The sequence below is a fragment of the Cercospora kikuchii genome (genome assembly GCF_019650295.1).
Source record: "Cercospora kikuchii DNA, contig_00005, whole genome shotgun sequence".
NCBI classification, from domain to species: domain Eukaryota; kingdom Fungi; phylum Ascomycota; class Dothideomycetes; order Mycosphaerellales; family Mycosphaerellaceae; genus Cercospora; species Cercospora kikuchii.
In genome coordinates this window covers 2,390,961-2,408,804 of record NW_025408586.1, presented here as the reverse complement: position 1 = coordinate 2,408,804, position 17,844 = coordinate 2,390,961, and the positions used below count along the sequence as shown (strand labels likewise).

At 54.4% G+C, this 17,844-nt stretch overlaps 6 protein-coding genes across 6 annotated transcripts; 4 read left to right on the top strand and 2 right to left on the bottom strand.

The window, feature by feature from the left end:
- Nucleotides 1–16: 16 nt before the first annotated feature.
- CKM354_000870900 (uncharacterized protein) lies at nucleotides 17–3,363 on the bottom strand (the record flags this gene model as incomplete). The annotated part of the gene is made up of 2 exons (XM_044804099.1): nucleotides 17–270; nucleotides 324–3,363. The coding sequence occupies 2 exons, from the start codon at nucleotides 3,361–3,363 to the stop codon at nucleotides 17–19; spliced, it is 3,294 nt and encodes a 1,097-aa protein (XP_044660034.1).
- A 421-nt stretch (nucleotides 3,364–3,784) lies between these two features.
- Nucleotides 3,785–4,807, top strand: CKM354_000870800 (uncharacterized protein; the record flags this gene model as incomplete). Its single annotated transcript, XM_044804098.1, has 2 exons — nucleotides 3,785–3,857; nucleotides 3,909–4,807. 2 exons carry the CDS (start codon nucleotides 3,785–3,787, stop codon nucleotides 4,805–4,807), a joined length of 972 nt encoding a protein of 323 aa, XP_044660033.1.
- Nucleotides 4,808–5,450: 643 nt separating this feature from the next.
- On the top strand, nucleotides 5,451–7,536 carry CKM354_000870700 (uncharacterized protein; the record flags this gene model as incomplete). The annotated part of the gene is made up of 2 exons (XM_044804097.1): nucleotides 5,451–5,775; nucleotides 5,882–7,536. The coding sequence occupies 2 exons, from the start codon at nucleotides 5,451–5,453 to the stop codon at nucleotides 7,534–7,536; spliced, it is 1,980 nt and encodes a 659-aa protein (XP_044660032.1).
- Nucleotides 7,537–8,604: 1,068 nt separating this feature from the next.
- Nucleotides 8,605–12,266, bottom strand: CKM354_000870600 (uncharacterized protein; the record flags this gene model as incomplete). Its single annotated transcript, XM_044804096.1, has 2 exons — nucleotides 8,605–8,700; nucleotides 8,754–12,266. The coding sequence occupies 2 exons, from the start codon at nucleotides 12,264–12,266 to the stop codon at nucleotides 8,605–8,607; spliced, it is 3,609 nt and encodes a 1,202-aa protein (XP_044660031.1).
- Nucleotides 12,267–12,655: 389 nt separating this feature from the next.
- On the top strand, nucleotides 12,656–13,384 carry CKM354_000870500 (uncharacterized protein; the record flags this gene model as incomplete). The annotated part of the gene is made up of 5 exons (XM_044804095.1): nucleotides 12,656–12,746; nucleotides 12,801–12,883; nucleotides 12,946–13,143; nucleotides 13,198–13,283; nucleotides 13,342–13,384. 5 exons carry the CDS (start codon nucleotides 12,656–12,658, stop codon nucleotides 13,382–13,384), a joined length of 501 nt encoding a protein of 166 aa, XP_044660030.1.
- Nucleotides 13,385–14,085: 701 nt separating this feature from the next.
- On the top strand, nucleotides 14,086–17,820 carry CKM354_000870400 (uncharacterized protein; the record flags this gene model as incomplete). Its single annotated transcript, XM_044804094.1, has 1 exon — nucleotides 14,086–17,820. One exon carries the CDS (start codon nucleotides 14,086–14,088, stop codon nucleotides 17,818–17,820), a length of 3,735 nt encoding a protein of 1,244 aa, XP_044660029.1.
- Nucleotides 17,821–17,844: the final 24 nt, after the last annotated feature.

The window sequence follows — 17,844 nt, the reverse complement described above, 5'->3', positions numbered from 1 at the left end:
TCAGCACAGGGAACCCTCAACCCGTTTTTTCCTCCGCTGTCTTTAATCTCAAACCTCTGAACTTATTCAACCTTCCGTTCTGCTCATCACGTTCCAAATGTGCCTGCGGAAAAGTCTTCTTCAATGTCTTCGCGAACTCTCCAATGACCTCGTCCTTTGCTGACTCGAACTTAGGTGTACCAAGATCAAAGTCGGACCTCCAATGTGCCATGATTTCACGTACGCCAATCGTGGCTTGCATATCGGTAGTAAAATTTGTGGTCAGCCATACTGAGGTCCGTTCAGGGTCGCGCGAGGAATACCGAGCTCGGATGCCGATGAACTTGTCAAAGGTTTTGGAGGAACCGCGCTGTATGCTTGCGCCAGGAAAAGTTCGCAGAAGGAGTCGCTCGGCTCGAAGCCAAAGTCATCGAGGAAGGGTTCGTGTTTGACGCCTATACGGTGGTTGCGGCATTGAACGAATGTCGCCGGACATCGTATGGTACCGCTGGTATCTGCGATATAGTGCTTCAGGAGCCACTTTCGACTCCCTTTGGTTGTTGATATCGAACGTGTTGCCTCTTCCGAATTCTGAGTATTTTTGGAGACGGAAGATGGCCCTGCTTGCTGCCTCGGAAGTAGTGGGCGCACTGGTTGGTTTGCTGAAGATCCGCTGTTGGCTGCGCTGGTTTTGGAGGAAGACGGTACCTGCTGTGATGGAGGCGGTGTGCAGCGCCTGCTTTCAGTTGGTTGTGGCCCTAGAGGCTTCAGGCCCTTGAAAACCATGGTATTGCAAGTCGAACAACAGACCCACGGCGTGGAAAAGGTGATCGCTACATGTTTCATCAGTATGTCGAAGTCCCTGGGTTCCAAGAGGTCAAAGCTACGGCAATATGCTCCGTAGAGATCCGTTTGCTTGAGTTCTGCCGCAGGATTGACAACATAGTGATCCCATAACCAATTTGTGACTTGCTGCGGCGATATCCACGGTCCATCTTGCGTCGTACCGCGATGAGACACTTGCCTGACGGAACTCTGTGTACTTTGCTGTGCGGCTGCCGGGGCACAGGTTGACTGAGGACCGACGGGAGTCGGTGAAGGCGCCCTCGCGCCAATCGGGACTCGGTCGTCGACGACGCTTGCTTTGGAAGCCAAGTGTACGTGCTGTGCCGGAGGTGGTGTACAACGCATGATGTTGTAGGGCCGTGGCTGTTTTGGCTTGAGGCCTTTGAAGGCAAGCGAATCGCATGGCGTACAGGGCCCCGAAGGTGTCGAGAATATCCTCCTTACCTGCTCCATCAACGTTTTGAAGTTAACGCGTGTCTTTTCAGGGCCGAAAGCAGTGAGATATGCCGAGTAGATATCCATCTGTTTGGATTCGCATGTTTGGTCTACTACGTATTGCTCTCGTAGCCACTCACTGGCTTGCTGCAATTCCTGCGATACTGCATTCCGTGCGTTTTTGAAGTGAGATCGTCGTTGACTCGAGCTCTGCGTACTAGTTTGTGCAGCTGTAGGTGCAGTGGAGGCATGAGTTCCAGCAGGAGCGCTGATGGATGAGGGGGCCGCTATTCGCGGCGTTTGCACAACTGACACGTCGACAGGTTTGAGGCGTATATTCCGAATCACCCGTGTCGAGAGGATGATTTGAGCAGTGGGCAAGACTTTGCGCAAGTCTTCGAGGAATTCGCTGAGCAGAAATTGGCTCGTGCCCCTTGTCGCATTGCAATGCAACCGGTACGTCTCTTCCAATACACTGCCTGGTGTTTCGACGTCCGGAGCATTTTCGTAGTATGTTCTGAGCCACTGTGAAAATGCATCAGGGTTCTCAACTTGCTGCACGAGGGCAGCGCGGGAATGCACAGAGCGAATTTCGCTTTTCGCGTACAGCGACTCTGGTCGAACACCCTCTACTACAGTTGTGCGGTGATCCAACTTCTTTGACCGCGATCCTGGGAAGGTTCTCATTAAAATAGGAAGGAATTCCCCACTGCCCAACTTTGGCCAGCAAACATAATCGCCATTGTAGACTCGGAACATATCGCTCAGATCAATTTGCGCAGTGGCATCAGCTGCGAAATGCTGCATAAACCACTCCGACAGCTGTTCACGAAGCTGCTCTACGCTTGCTTGATGCATGGGCTCTGCGATCACTCTGGCTCTCGCCTCTAGATGTGGAGGTCCTGGCGTCTTGCTCCTCACATCTCCGAATTGAGGGTCGTGTATAGCCCCTATGTGTCCACGCGGCTGGTTGACAGGCATTGGAGCGCCTGAGCGGCTTTGGGCTTGTGGTGTACTGCTGGAGGATAGTACCTCATGATCTAATGCCGCTGGAGTCCTTTGCGCATATGGTGGCGAATCAGTGAGATCGATCGCCGGCCCTGACTTCGCTCCCAGCGACGCTGGCTCAGCAGTAAGTTTCACGTCTCCCTCATCTTCATCTTCGGACAGATCGATGACCATGTTCTGAAACCAGCAATCTTTGCAAATCTCGGCATGCAGACGCTCTGCGTATGCCTCGAGATATCGAGCACCCATGGGAGATGTCCGTTCAACCTTATCCAGCAGTGCGTAGAAGTCTGCGAGGGTCTTATAGGTGCATTCAGGATGGTTCGCATGAGCAGGTAGAGATGACCTTGAAGAAACGGAAAGCTTTTCTTTGCCTTTGGGTGATACACGCGATGATTGACTCGAGTTCGAGCTGATCTCGCCCAGCGGCTGCCTCGTAAAAGCTGAGCTCTCGCCTTGATGCGATGTGTTTGCATTATGGCCGACGCCATCGGTTCCCTCGGCAGGCTCCAACGCCGCACAAGCCTGAGCCTTCCACAGCGGCCACGACATTTCAGTAAGAACATCAGCTTTTTCGATTATTCTCAGAGCCATCTCCGCCTCGACCTTGTTGAGATATGGATACCATTCGTTCTCGCGACTGTGCTTCCCACCGATCACGACATCGTCATCGTCCACAGCAGGATCAAACACACCCAACTCGGCGTTGATAGCCCACAATGCCACCTCGTTCTGCTCTCTTTGCTGCGAACTGGTAGCCCGCGGGTCCCAGCTCAGCCTCTCGGCCACGAGGAAAAGCTTTCGCTGCCACGTAGTCGAATCCCGGTCCTTCCCGCAGCGTGAACATACGCCGCCTTTCGCATCGCCATTGTTCAGAGCTTGCCACGTCTTCTTGGGTAGCAGAGTCAATGGGTACGGTACACTGTGAAAGTCTTTGCCAACTCCGGAGTCCGCATGCGGCTTGTGCTTTATTCGTGGTTCATGTGCTTTTGATCTTGCGTGTGAAGTTCTCCAACTGCCAGTCGCGACTTGTTGGCGTTTCTGAGCTCTGCCCAACTCTGCATCGTCCCAGTCTGCACGCCTCTTGTGCGACATGGCAAACACGAATTGCGGTGCATCGGCGTACTCAGCGGGTATGTCTCTTTCCGAACATGGTACAACGCTCTTGGAGGAATTGTGCATGCAACGCGATGCGAGTGGCCGAATCGTGGACGCGACGTCGACGCGTAGCGCCGGGAAGGTGCGCCGAGTGCACCAACCTTTTCTGGCAACGGACACTTTTCTCATTCACTTACCGACCAACCCCGCCCTCCATCCCCCCACTGAAGCCCGCCGCCGAGAGCGCATCAGGTCAGACGGCGTCCCCACGGAGCTTGTGCACCGTGACGATGATGACCATTCGGCTTAAACCATTAGCGAGTAGAGCTCTCAATAGCTACAGCTTATAATGTAAGTCTCCAGCTCGTGAGCTGGACATCATTTCCCATTAATTTTTACTACTCTCATCTTTATTATCATGGCCGCTGCTTCTGGAAGCGTCAAATTCAGTGTCGAGGGCAAGACTGCTCTTGTCACAGGTGCAGGAAGTGGTAAGACCGATTCGTTTTCAACTCAGCCGCAACAACTGACATAATAGCCAGGCATCTGCTTTGCATTCGCTAGACTCCTTCTCGAGAAAGGATGCAATGTTGTCATCGCAGACATTGGCCTGCGTCCTGAAGCCGAGCAGCTTGTAAAACAATATTCATCACAAGACGACAACAAGCCCAGAGCTGTGTTTGTGAAGACTGATGTCGTCGACTGGGATCAGCTTTCCAACGCGTTTGATGTTACAGACAAGGAATTCGGCGGAGCTGATATTGTCTGCCCGGGAGCTGGTATTTTCGAACCCCACTGGACGAATTTTTGGATCCCGCCTGGCACCGGTGCATCGAAAGACAAACTCCACGGCGATAATGGCGTGGGCCATTACGCGCTATTCGATGTCAACTTGACACACCCTATTCGAGTTACTCAGCTTGCCTTGTCAAAGTGGCTCAACCCGACAGAGGGCAGCAAGTCAGGGAAAGTCTCGGCCACCAACCCAAAGCGAGTCGTGCATATCACCAGCATCGCAGGTCAGACGCCCAATTTCCCGGCTCCTTTGTATGTTGCCTCGAAGCATGCCATCTCAGGCTTCATTCGATCTCTCGCGCCGCTGGAAGAGACTCTGGGTGTCCGGGTCAATGGCGTAGCTCCTGGAATCATTAGGACGCCTCTCTGGACCGACCATCCAGAGAAGATGAGTCTGCTTGACGAGAAACAGGACGAGTGGGTAGAGCCAGAAGAGGTTGCCGAGGCTTTGTTGAGATGCGTGGAAAGCGACGAAGTAGTTGGTGGCTGGGTTCTGGAAGTGCTCAAGGGAGCGACTCGCAACGTGGACTGGAAGAACGCCCCTGCGCCACAAGGACGCGGGGGTACTGCAAGCAACGCTGCCGTCAACGTCGCAGAGGTATTTGGCTGGCTTGGTGAGCCAGGATGGGGCGTTGCAAAGGAGTAAGAAGTGCCATCACGAATAGCTCAGCTTTGTTTCACAAACTGCGCGACATGGACGTCTGCCATAGGCGTCGATCGAGGGGTATGGTCAAGCTCAGCAAGTCAGAAGCATGTCACATCGGCATTGCAGTCTCTACACTATCTTAGATAGCTTTCAGGCATGAGTGTTACACTGATGAGCACACTAGGCCACCGCTCGTTGGAGAATGAATGTTTCGAGCCTAGTAAGCAAATTCTCCCATCATGCTTCTCAATAAACACAGTAGCCATTTCCTCTCAGAGAGTCGCATTGCGCCCCAAGGTCGTCGACCGGCTTATGGAAGCACCGCCAATGCATTGGTGACATGCTTGCACGACCGTCGTATGCCGAAGTTGTCCCACAATAGCCGAATAAGAACGTCATCTTCACCTGAATTCTGCTATTGTCCTTCTCTCGACAATACACTCACCAGTTCACAAGCTTTCCGAGCTATTGTTATGGCATTTCTGGCTGATTGTGGTAGGCACTGACAATAGGAGAGCGGTGCGACAATACAAACAATGAGAGGTAGTATGATTGAACATTCCTCATTCCATCAAGTTTCTTTCCTTCTCTTCTTTTCTTTGTATACCCATTCACACTCTGCTCCGCCGACAGCGAAGACACGATGCCACCAAAGCCCACTCCGGAGCAGCTCGCCGCCGCTGGCTTCGGCGGAAACAAAGGACGTCGCCAGCAGCGCCCGCTGTTGGCCAAGCCCACCCGCGGAGGGCCGATGAAAGACTCGGCCTCCACCTCCACCCCCTCTCTCGGCGGGCTCGCTGGTTCGAGCCAAGCTGGCGAGAAATCGCTGCCCGGCCAGCAGCAGCAGCAACCAGAGGAGGCTGGTCCTCCTTCACTTTCGCCCTCACAATTCGGCCCGCTCCCGGAAGCTCCCGTCTTTGCGCCGCGTCCGCAGGCGCGGCTACTCTCCGAAACAGTCGCGACCGGTGGTAAGTCAACTTCTCACAAGCACATTCACCCCCTCGTTCACTCGTTCATATTTATCTGTTCATTCGCTCGTTCCACTATGGCTGCCAGCTGACACAATGTCTGCAGAAGGCGACCTCGCTGCACAACTGAACCAGGCACTCTCCAAAAATGCCGAGCTCGACGATGCCAATCGCGACTACTACGACAAGCTCGCTGTCAGGGACCAGCAGATCGACGAGCTCACCCGTGAGCGCGATGCACTCAAGCGCAACCTCGCAGACGAGAAGCGACTACATGGAGGCATCACCAGCAACCTCCGTGACGCCGAAGCCTCCGCTACACAGTCCGACAGAGCACTGGCGAAAGAGCAAGATGCGCATTCCAAGACAGCATCCGAGCTCGCGGCTCTCAAGGAGAAGGAAGCTGAGACGAGACAACTCCTGGCCAACCTCCGCAAGGACATCAAGACCGACCGAGAGGAGCGAGACATCATCCGGGCTGAGCGCGATGCGCTGGAGACTGATCTGAAGCTGGCGCAGCGCGACATCGACACCTTGGAGAAGCAGCTCGCTGAGCATGACGACGCTGGCACGGCACGCGCATTCTTGGAGGTCATTCACGAAGAAGTTGAAGAGCAGTTCGCTCAGGAGGGCAAGGATCTGACGCCTGACAACTTCGCCGCTCACTTCCGCCGAGTCTCAGAGCAAGCTGCGATGAACCGTGGCGTATCTGGTGACAGCACTAACTCACAACCACAAGACGATGCCGACGCCAAGCGTCGCAGCACTGGCAATCGCACGGTCTCTAACATGGCACAAGAGCTCGACGCCGCCCAGCAAGAATTCGACAGTGACGACGAGGGCAACGCAGTCAACGACACCGACAATCTTCACATTCCGAAGCGACGCCCACAATCCACCGGCGATGACATCAGCAGCTCCGCGTACACGATCACCGAGCAGAAGCAGAAGATCCAAGATCAAGATCGCGAGATCGAGAAGATGCGTGCACAAATCGCCCAGCTCGAAGATCAGGTCAAAGAGGCAGAGCAGATGCGTACCCAGATTGCAAAGCTCGAAGGTGACCATGAGGAGCATATTGACAGACTCGAGAGACGCGAATCCCAATACAAGGCAGAGATTGCGAAGCAGCAAGCGCACATCGAAGAGCGCGAGCAGTATCACCAAGACATGCGTGAAGCCCATGACGCACACATCAGCAAGCTGGAAGACACCATTTGGCAAGTCCGAGATCACACTAGGCTCCAGACTCGCGTCAATGAGCGTGCCGCTCTCAGAGAGGCAGATGCAGACGACAGCCCCGAAACAGAAGAGGAGAAACTCGAGAAAGCAGAGGCCAGCAAGATTCAGCCTTGGCAAGTGTCACCTCCCTTCGACTGGGTCGAGGTCGAGCGACCGACTGCCACCACATTCGACGCCGATACCCAGACCGACTTTCCACAAGCGGCAGCAACTTCCACAGAGACCACCACCGGCCGCCGCCCATTTCAGATCGTTAGGTACACCGAGAAAGTCCGCGACTCGACCCTCTCCGAAGCTTTCTTCCGCTCACCACTCTGGCTGCAAATCTTCCTCGCCTTTGCCACACTTCTTCTTCTCACTTTCGGCATTCGCGGATGGCACCAGGAGAACATGTGGCTCGCTGCCAATGCTCCAGCTCTTCACCAGATTCGATCTCACCAGGCAGAGCGCGCTATCATGGGCAAAATTTGGTCGGTACTCGAGGAGAGCGTTGGTTACGACAGTCGTCTGCTTGGTTGAGCGAGTGAGACGGCGTACACTTCATGACACACATCACATCAAACGCATCACACAGAATGGCTTGATCTTCAAGATCGCCAGGTTCCCAGCTTCATCCTCCGCTCCCTCCTTCACATCCCATCACATCACATTGCGAGGCGGCTCTTTTACATGGCGCGCAGGCGATCAGAGCAGCTTTGAGGGCGACTGACACCTCTTCGAGCGAGACGAATTCTTGTTACCGAGAGCGGGCATCTTTGGGAGCGATTGTTTACTGAGGCGTTACTTTGCGCGCGCGATGATACCCCGGGCAGAAACAGACAGAAAGTCTCAGGCACGAAGTTGGATAATTTCAAGAGAGAGGCAGGCAGAGAAGCGAGAGAAGAAATGCCATCATCTTTTACATGCACCTTGATTGTTTCTCGTCGTCTTCTTATTCTGTCCTTCATCATTACATGTATCTCATCTGTCTGCTACGCCCTTCTTGCATCCCCATGATCGTCACTGCCGCACCGCGGGCTCGACTCTGCGTCTTCTCTCCATCTCCGTTCCGTCACATCATCCTCTCTCATACGCGTGTCAAACCCGGGTATATTCATATAGATATACATACACAGCAGCCCTGCCTGCCCTCCCATTTCTCCTCCGGATTGATTGCACTGTATCAGGTCTTTCTCGCCGAACGCTCGATACCGTGGCCGATGTTGCGTGCGTTTCGCCTGACACATCCACAGCTAGTGCGGAACAGCCAGTTCTTGCAAGGCATGTACGCGCTCTATCCGACTCGACTTCTCTCGCGCTCGCTCTCTCCTTCGATTTCCACCACCAGTCTCGCGGCAAGTGGCGTGAGGGCTCTTGCGGAACATCAACGACACCAAAATCATGGACTGGCAAGATTCCTGACAAGTGCATGAGCGTCGGCCACGGCTTTGCCGCGCTCTGTTGTGCTTGCGCGAAGCGCTGTTCGTTTCACATGAGCGCTTTTTGCTTCCCTTTGCCTGTTGATGTATTGATAGGCCATGTTTCTTCCTGCCTGTTTTGCGCTTGAATTGTTTCTTCGACATGATCGTCCTCTGTTGGGGTAACATTCTACTTGACCTGAGCTTGAGGAGACTGTGGACGGCCCCAAAAGTCCAGAGAGGCGATGACATCGTCGCCGACTTCGTCTTCGTACGCGAAGAGGATCTGTGAATTTTCGTTAGTAACGTACAGCTTACTATCGTCATCATGGAACTTACCTCTCTCGTGCTCTGGTGCAAGAAGCGGATGTTCTTATGCGTCTGTATGCAGACCAGCCCACCCGTATCGCTTTGCCGGATCTCGATGAACTCCGGCTCGAATGCAAGAATGTACTTTTCGCCCCATGTCGCGAAAGCATTTGGCGATCCTTCCCAAAGGATCTTCCAGTCGCCTCGAGCTCGCCAGCCGTTCTTGTTGACATAGAAGGAGAAGTCATTGTAACAAAGCAGGAACTCGGCAGTGCTACGTTCGATGTAGATTGGCTTGACGTTCTCACGACGTGCGACGAAGTCAAGCGAAGTGTCGGCCTGGTCGAGGAGGGATTGAGTTTCCAGAGTCTCGAGCGAGACAATTTCGAAACCTTTGGCACCGCCGACGCAGATCTTGCTGCGCAAGAAGTGGATACTGTTGCTTTCCATGGGAATGTAGAACTCCTTGTAAGGCTTCAGAACTTCTTGTCCACCGGCAAGCATCTTGGCAAAGCCGGACTTCTTCTTGCCCTTGGTCATGGAGTCCATCGGCTCGAACACCTTGACGGTGGAGGAGAGTGAACTGGACTTGACACAGCACACAAGCGTCTGCCCATTGCATGTGCCTGCATTGATGTAGTTGGCATGACATATCCTTCGGCCGCGCTTTGAAGGTGCTTGCGAGCTCTCGTCTTCAAGTGCCTCCAGTGGGAAGCTGTAAACCGCCTTGTCAGCCAGTACGATGATGATCTGATGCTGTTCAAGCACTTCCAGCTGCGTCACCAGCTTAATGTCCAGCATGCGTTTTGGTTTCTGCGACGCGTCTTTCGGTTTCCTGTCACAGACGTACACGCCGAAATCTGTTCCAATCACCAATTTCCTGCCGCCGTCTATTGGTCTGCAGCAATTAACTCGGACAGTTGCGTTGAAGAATCCCTCGTTCAATTTGGCCATTGTGAAGATCTTGTGGCGCTCAGACAACTTCTCCTTTTGAGTCATGATGTGCTCCATCCACTTTTCACGCTGCACCTGAGATGTACAATAAAGGGTCAGCTCGTAACCGCCCTTCCCAAGACCTTTGAACGTGATTGGGTAGCCTTGTTCGTTCGGAGGCGGTCGCGTGCCGACACGGCCAATGCCGGGTATCATGCTCGACGATGGTCGCTTGGCAATGCCCATCTTCGGCAGCACATAGTCCATTTCGCGGATTTGTAGTAGCTCCAGTGGAATTGGCTTTCGGTATACTCTGATTTCTTCCTTCTTGTTGACAGTCTTGACCCTGACGATGAGAACGGCGTGATCGAACAGGTAAGCGGTGACATCGGCCTGCTCAGCCGTAGGTGTCTTTTTGAGATTGCCTTTGAAAATCAGCTGCCGCGACTCCTCGGTCAGCTTCAAGTCCATGTGCGGGATCTGGCCCCACTTTAGTTGCGAATTCAAACTCATCAAGTTGAAGTGGTTCTCTGCTTTGCCCGACTCTTCGTTGACTCGGCTCAAGAAATGCCTGATCTGTTCAATGGCCTTGGGAATGTCCTTCATATCGGGATTGTTCTCGTCGGTGTGCTTCAAGACATTCTCGAGAAGTAGAGGATATCTAGCCAAACGCGTTGTCGGCTTGGTGAGGTATCCGTTCAACTCCAACTTCCGGGACTCCTTCAAGCGCTCGGTCTGTTCGGTAAACCGAGCGAATGCAGCATTTGAGCCTTTCTCCTTCTCAAACTCGAATTTTCCAAACAGCTGGCTCGCGCCATACCGGATGAAAGGGTGGAATTGAGGCACATACTCCAGGAAGATGTCACCCACGTTCCTTACCACCGGATTCTGTTGTTGGCGTCGTGTCAGAGCTTGTGCCATGCGTGCGTTGACAGAGTGGACTTCTTGGCAATTGGAGAAAACTGTCCGGATGAATTTCTCTCGCCTGTGCTCAGGAATTGGAGAGTGGTCAGGCTGCCTGAGCGGCTTGATCCAGAAGTCCCGTAAATATTCCAGATCCTTGACGAAGTCACGCTCAGTATACATGAGTTCGGAGATGACCTCTTGGCGCTTCTTCTCTCGTTCGCTTACGCTGTCCGAGACTTCCTTGGAAACAGTGTTGATCCACAACTTTTGTTCCGTATCAACTTCGTCATGCAAACTGGATCGAGATGTCTCGCGCTTCAGACCTGGCGTAATTTTCATATTCAATCGCTGCTGCTGTTCCAGGCGACGTGGACAAGCGATGGAGTAACACAAATTATCCCGGTTACACGTCGGCGAATAGCATTCTGTCAAGAGCGTGAAGACTCCATTGACCTCCGGAGGTTCCTCATTGATAGTCTCCTTGAATTGGTAGACCTCGTTGGGTGAGTCTCGCAATCGATGCGCATATGTGACTTCGTGGAAAAACCTCTGCGCGTCCAAAGACCTGCCCAAAAGAAGCGCCAGATTGCGGTCGGAAGTTCTGATCACGTACGCGATCAGCTCCACGGCTTCGAAGCCCGTGAAGGCATTCTTGTATTCCAACCCGTCCTTGATCTGATCTCTCAGCGGTACTCTTTCACGAAACGCCGCTGCAACGTTCGACAGCAATGCGCCGTATACGAGCGAGGGCCGTTTCTGCGCGACCATCGTTCCAGTGCGTTGACTGTCGGATCGTGGCATACTTCCTTGGCGTTGTGCCTCGCTTGGCGACACGGCCGTCGATGCCATAGACATTGTCCTTGAGCCCTGGGTAGTGTGGCTGCTGCCACTCGGATGTCTCCCACTGCCCGCAAAGCCATTGCGAGGATCGCCATGCCCGTTAGTCATGGTCGAGCTGCTCATATCGGTATCGCCAGACTCTCGTCTTCTATTCGGTATCACCCTCCCACTCATTGTCTGCGTGAAATCGGCATCACGCGTGTACGAAGACATAGACATCGTGCGCTCATCTTGCGGCCTGTCAGGCACTACGCGACCTTGAGCTGTCGTCCTGGCCAAGTGCTGATTCACGTACGGCTGCTGTCGAAACGCCTGGGCAGGAGCAGCCTGATAATTGCCTCCAGGCCCTTGATACATGGGGCGCGGCACAGAGGCGAGGGATTGTGTCCGAAAGGAGTCGGTGCTCAACGCAGGGCCTGGGGCGCCAGGTCTTCCACTAAAGGAGCGCTGATATGGGCCAGGCGGAGCTGGCATTCGTTGGTCGAGACGCTGCGGCTGGCCATATGGCACTCGATCGGGGCGAATTGGTTGGGGCAGATTCTGCGGCGGCGGTCGTCGTTGTTGTCCCGGTTGTCCATTCATGCCGTACGCTGGCTGCCCATTCATGCTGCCATCTGAAGAGCTGGGTGGTCGGGGATAGCCGTTCGGCTGTTGACCCATCCTCACGGGCGGGGCCCGCTGCATGTACTGCTGCGTGGCCGCCGACATGGTGTTTGCTCGCTCCTGCGTCCCACCCGTCCTCCCAGGCGGAGCACCGCCGAAGATGTTGGCAAAAGCTGCATCGCGCTGCCCGCTGCTCGCAGGATTTATTTCGGCGGGCGTGTTGCGCGCGTATTGACGACCTTGTGGCGGTTGATAAGCCATTGTCGCTGCTGGCGGCCCATCCGTGGCAGAGTGCTGACCAGTCCCGTGTGGATTCGGATTGCCCCAATGCGTGGTTCCAGGCTCAGCGGAACCCAGTCAACACAACGACGTCGTCCAAAGCGGCGGCGATGAGTGGCCGCGGGGTTAGTGGCCGGTGGATTGGTGTGAGTCGGCGGAGTCTCGAGCGGAGGTGTGGTGTGGTGGTTGTGGATCCGCGCCCTCTCCTCGCCGCCAAGCATATCTAGAGGTGCACGGCCCAAGCGTGATGCGCGTGCAGCCGGCGGACGAACTACCACGACATCATCGTCGACTCCCATCGCCGCCGCCACCACAGCACCGCCGACATCGAGCTCGATACCTTACCGCCGTCTCCGTCGAGCACATTCACGATGGCCGACTACTCGTCGACGTCAGAGCTTACGCCCAAGTTCGCGCCGTTCTTGGGCATGGGTGGCATCGCCTTTGCCATGATCTTTGGGTGTATGGACAAAATATCTTGAATACGGAGGCAAGATGGACACTAAGGCAATACAGGTATGGGCGCGGCATATGGCACAGCAAAGTCAGGCATCGGTATCGCAAATGTTGGTGTTTTCAGGCCGGACCTGATCATGAAGGTATGCTGAAGCCTGCAACAAGCACGATGGCGAAGAATAGAAGGGAAACTCATACAGGACAGTCTCTCATTCCGGTTGTCATGTCTGGAATCATTGCTGTCTACGCCCTGGTGGTAGCAGTACTGATAGCAGGAAGCATGAAGGCGCCGCCCGGGGTACATTACAGTCTATACAATGGTTGCATGCATTTAGCGTGTGGCCTTTCGGTCGGCTTGACTGGATTAGCAGCGGGATATGCAATCGGGATAGTTGGCGACGCGGTAGGCAATCATGAGACGTGGAACTGGACAAGGAGAACTAACTGGAGGTCATAGGGGGTACGCGCGTATATGCAACAGTCACGCATTTTCGTCGGCATGGTGCTCATTCTCATTTTCGGCGAAGTGCTGGGACTTTACGGGTATGTCTGTGTGTTCTGCTTCTACTGATACTGAGCTCGAGCTGACACCATCTGCTAGCTTGATTGTGGCGCTTATCTTGAACACGAGAGCAGCTGGTTAGAGATTTGAGGCAACACGAGCAATTGAGATGTGCTGCCTTCTGCTGCCTTCCATGTGCTGTTCTCATGATCCTGCTCGAGACAGGAAGCAGTGAGCGTGGCGTCTCTGCCTACAGACAGCAAAGCTGGGGAGTAGGCTGCTAATATATGAAACTACCATGCACTCGGGATACCCTTCGCAGACACGATCACTAGCCACAGTGCGTGCGACACGTGAGACATGAGTTTGAAGGGCTCAGGAGGCAGCCAGATGCCGCAGATCGGGAGAATTGTACAGTAGAATCACGTTAGCATTTTGCATAGCGAGGCAAATGGGACGAATACCACAGACCAGTCCTGCAGTTGAGAGGAGACGCTGATACTCCTCAACAATCCGAACTTTTTCTCGTGACAAATGTTGTCTGAACCTGGCGGTGTCCTTCTCGTGCCTAGGCATGAGCAGGGAAGTTGCCATTCCTCGGTTGGGCTTGGCGATCGACGTTGTGGCTGACCAGGCAGCGACTTTCGAACGCCGAAGGCTGCAGCAATCCACCTCAAACCCTTCACGCACCCTCTCCCTCTTCGCCTTGCATGGCTATGATTGGGACACTCTGCAATTCTCAGCGTCGCTTCATATGACAACCACCGCTGTTCGCGACTGAGCACCGACCGCAGTGGACTTCACCTGGACCGATTATGCCAGTGCGACAGCAACGCCACCATCATGGAAGGGTATCGCGCTGCGCATCCAGCGATGCCACGGACCGCCAGGCTATCTAAACTGTACTCCGACGCCAAGAAGAGTGCTCTGGCAAATCTGCAGGTGCAGTCGAACACAAATGTACAGTTCGCCTCGCTGCATCGCAAGTACCGCATCCAGAAGGACCGTCTGATTACATGGGGACTCGAATGGAGCGACGAAAAGGGCGAAGATGCCAAAATCGACGAGTCGGTCGCCAAGGCTGGTCTTACGGAGACGGTCGAGAGCGTACTCACGAATATCCACGAAGTGACAGAGGAAGCTGAGAGAATCCAAAAGGCGAGTCAGCCACTGGCCAAGGAGGGCGAGGCCTATCCACAAAAAGCGGCCGTCTTTGATGAAGCCCGTTATGAAGACCTTCTGCATGATTTGACGACCTCTATCGACACGCTGTACGATCTGACCCAGTCCCGAAGGGCGCTCGCGAGAGGCGAGCATCCACAATTCGATTCTGGACCGACCTCATTCGACCCGATCGCCTCGAAGAAGAGCAGACGCAGCGGTAAAGGCATTTACCCTACGCAGTCATTTGCCTCTTCAGAGACTACACTCGTTAATCCGGCCTTTTCGAAGCCGTTTCTTTCTCCCTATGCTGGACTACCGTCACGAATTGAGGCTTCGGCATTGAAGCTACCGGCTGAAGGCCCACCACCGTACGAGGCCGTTGGTGTACCATCCACTACCCGAATGGTGGCAATACTGATCCGCAATAATGTATCGGAGAGTGTACAGACTGCACTTGCCAGCCCCGCTGCGGAAGTTCCAGTGCTGGTGGAGTACGCCAACTACGACGCCACGTATCGGCAGACTGGTGTACCGCCGCCCTTGCAACGCCTCGAGGCTCTTGCGGCGAGCTTTCAGCCAATGCGGGCAGAATCTCAGACGAACCTCAGCTTGCTTGGCTACTTTGAGGATGCTGACCAGCCACGGATCGGCCTCGTCTACGATCTGCCGTATTCCATACACAACAAGTTGCATATCACCAGCTCTGCTCAAGCACTTGCTCCGCTCAGTTTGCTCAAGCTTGTCCAAAAAGGCAATAAGGCACAAAGCTCCGCAACTGAAATGGCAGCTCCAGCACTCGAGCACAGATTCCGCATGGCCTTGCGCCTGACCGAGCAATTGCATGCGTTGCATGCCCGCCAGTTGGCTCACGGCAACATCAACAGCAGTAGCGTCATATTCACCACCACTGCGGACGAGACGGAAGCGAATCGCTTAGAGCAGCTTAGGAAGCCTCTCTGGGCATCATTCGACCTCTTCTCCAAATGCAACATCGAAGGTGTCCGCCGAGCGACCGACTTCAACGTCTACAGACATCCACTCGATGAGCCAAGCAGCGCGAATAGAGATTTTCCTTTTGACATGAAGTATGATCTGTATGGCCTCGGCCTGATCCTCCTCGAGATCGGCTTATGGACACCAATTGGCGACCTTTACAAACCCAAATACACCCTTGCCGACTTCAAGCTCCGGATCGAGAAGATCTGGATACCAAAGCTGGCATCAAAGTGTGGCTCGGCATATATGCGAGCTGTTGAGACGTGCCTACGACTGTCTGACGATACAGACACGGCAAGACTCACTGCCGAGGGTACCTACGGGATACTTCTACAGTTCCTCAAAAGATGCTGTTTGTTGGACGATGTCGGCACATCTACAGAACTCATTCCTGCGTCTGAGCTCATTTCTGAGCCATCTTCGCCGGTCCAGCCTTACATCCCCATTCAAAGGAAGGCCGTCAGGCAACCATCGCAGGTCAGCTCTCTGACGAGACAAATGTCAGAACCGGTCGAGCTTTCTCGCACACCATCCCTTTCGAATAAATCTATTGCCGGGCCATACCGGCATCATAGTATGGGCACGCCGTCCATGAGAGAGCCCAACATGGCGCGACAAGCCTCTGCTAGAGCACTACACGCCTCACCTCGCCACAGTGTGGCCGAAGCTCGTGAGCAGATCGAGCTTTTCAAGGACCGCTTGCAATCGAAGGCGCAGCCTTCGTTGAACGACTTCAAGCGACGGGTCACCTTAATTCAGAAGCGTTGGAGAGAATGCAAGGCTGCCCAGAGAGCACGAGAAGCTGCACAGCAACAGGCTGAGCAGACGACCGATCGAAGCAGCAAGTCCAAGCGCGAAGAGTTCCTGGATGTGACCCTTCCTCAACATATTCTGGATCACTGGCAGAGCACTATGTGCTACCAAGTTCTCACTCTGGCAGAAAAGGCATTGAAAGGTCTGGCTGAGTCAAGCTCGATACGTCTGGCGCCTTATGGTGAGTCCAGAGAGACCGCGCGACCAACCATCATTGTCGGCTGCAGTTCGACAGCGAAGGTCAAGCATTGTCTCAAGCGTCATCTCAAGTACGATCCCAGCATTTACGATATCCGCGTCAAGAAGGAAGTCATCAAGCGATGCCGCAGGTCGAGGAGGGAGCGCACAGCATCTGATGCGAACCACACTCACCGAAGCATGGCACCCTGGCGCGATCCCAATGTTGAGAAAGCGGCCAACCCGGACTATCAAGAGCAGCCCATGTGCGGTGCTTCCATCGGTGCATATCGATATGACGAACACCTCCCACCAGTGTCCTTTGGTGGTGTCGTGCTTGTTGACGGCCACCCCTATGGCATGAGTGTTCACCATATGCTGGAACCAGAGGACGACCCGGATGATGAGGCGGACGAGGCCAATGATGCCGATGATGCTGACGACGACGAGTCTGAAACTTCGAGCCTTGGTATTTCAGAGGGGTCAGACGAGGAGGACGATCTCAGCACTGTGCGACCGCCTTCCGCGCACTCTTCAGATGAGATGCCATTGCCTCTTCACGACGACGCGGGTGATTGCCCAGGCATCGTGCCCGGTGACATGGAGGAGATTGCTATCACTCAGCCAGCACTGGACGATGCCATCGACCTTGACCTTCATGCCGAAGAGGATGACGAGGATGATGCCGACTGCGGCATTGATGAAGATCACCTACTTTCCTACCGCCTTGGCCAAGTACATGCCTCTTCTGGACTGCGACGCACCGCACACTCTCTCGAGGGCGGCTTCAAGAGTATCAGCCAATCATTGCCACAAGAGATTGACTGGGCGCTCTTCGAGCTCGTCCCCCCACGTGTCCAGCCTTACAATGTTATCAAAGGTGGGAGACGCTACTGTAGAGGTCGCAGTGATCGCAAGGGTAACTCATTCCCCACTTCGATCCGTAAGAGCGATGACTTGGCTTGCACCAAAGTGCACTGTCTTGGCCGTACAAGCGGCCTCGGCCACGGCACCATATCAAGTACCATGGAGCTGGTAAAGATCCATGGTCGAAGCACCTTCTCCGCCAGCTGGACAGTCGCTGGCAACTTTGGCATTGGCGGTGACTCCGGCGCATGGGTGATTGGCAACGATGACGGCAGAGTCTGCGGTCATGTCCTCGCCTCTCGCGCTGGTCGCACTTACATTTGCCCTATGGATCTCCTACTCGAGGACATCCGAGCTACGCTAGGTGCCACCGAGGTCACGCTGCCGGTCTTGACTGAACCTATCGGCAGCCGTCCTGCGAGTAGCAGAGGCTCACCGACGGAACTGTGTATGTCGGAGGCTTTGAACAAGCTTCGACTTGCTGAAGCTGAGGGTGGTGTCGCCATCCCTGAGAGTCCTGTGCGTGCGGGCACAGGCAATAGAACTGTGGAGCCTGTGTGAACATGTGTTTGACATGATTTGTTA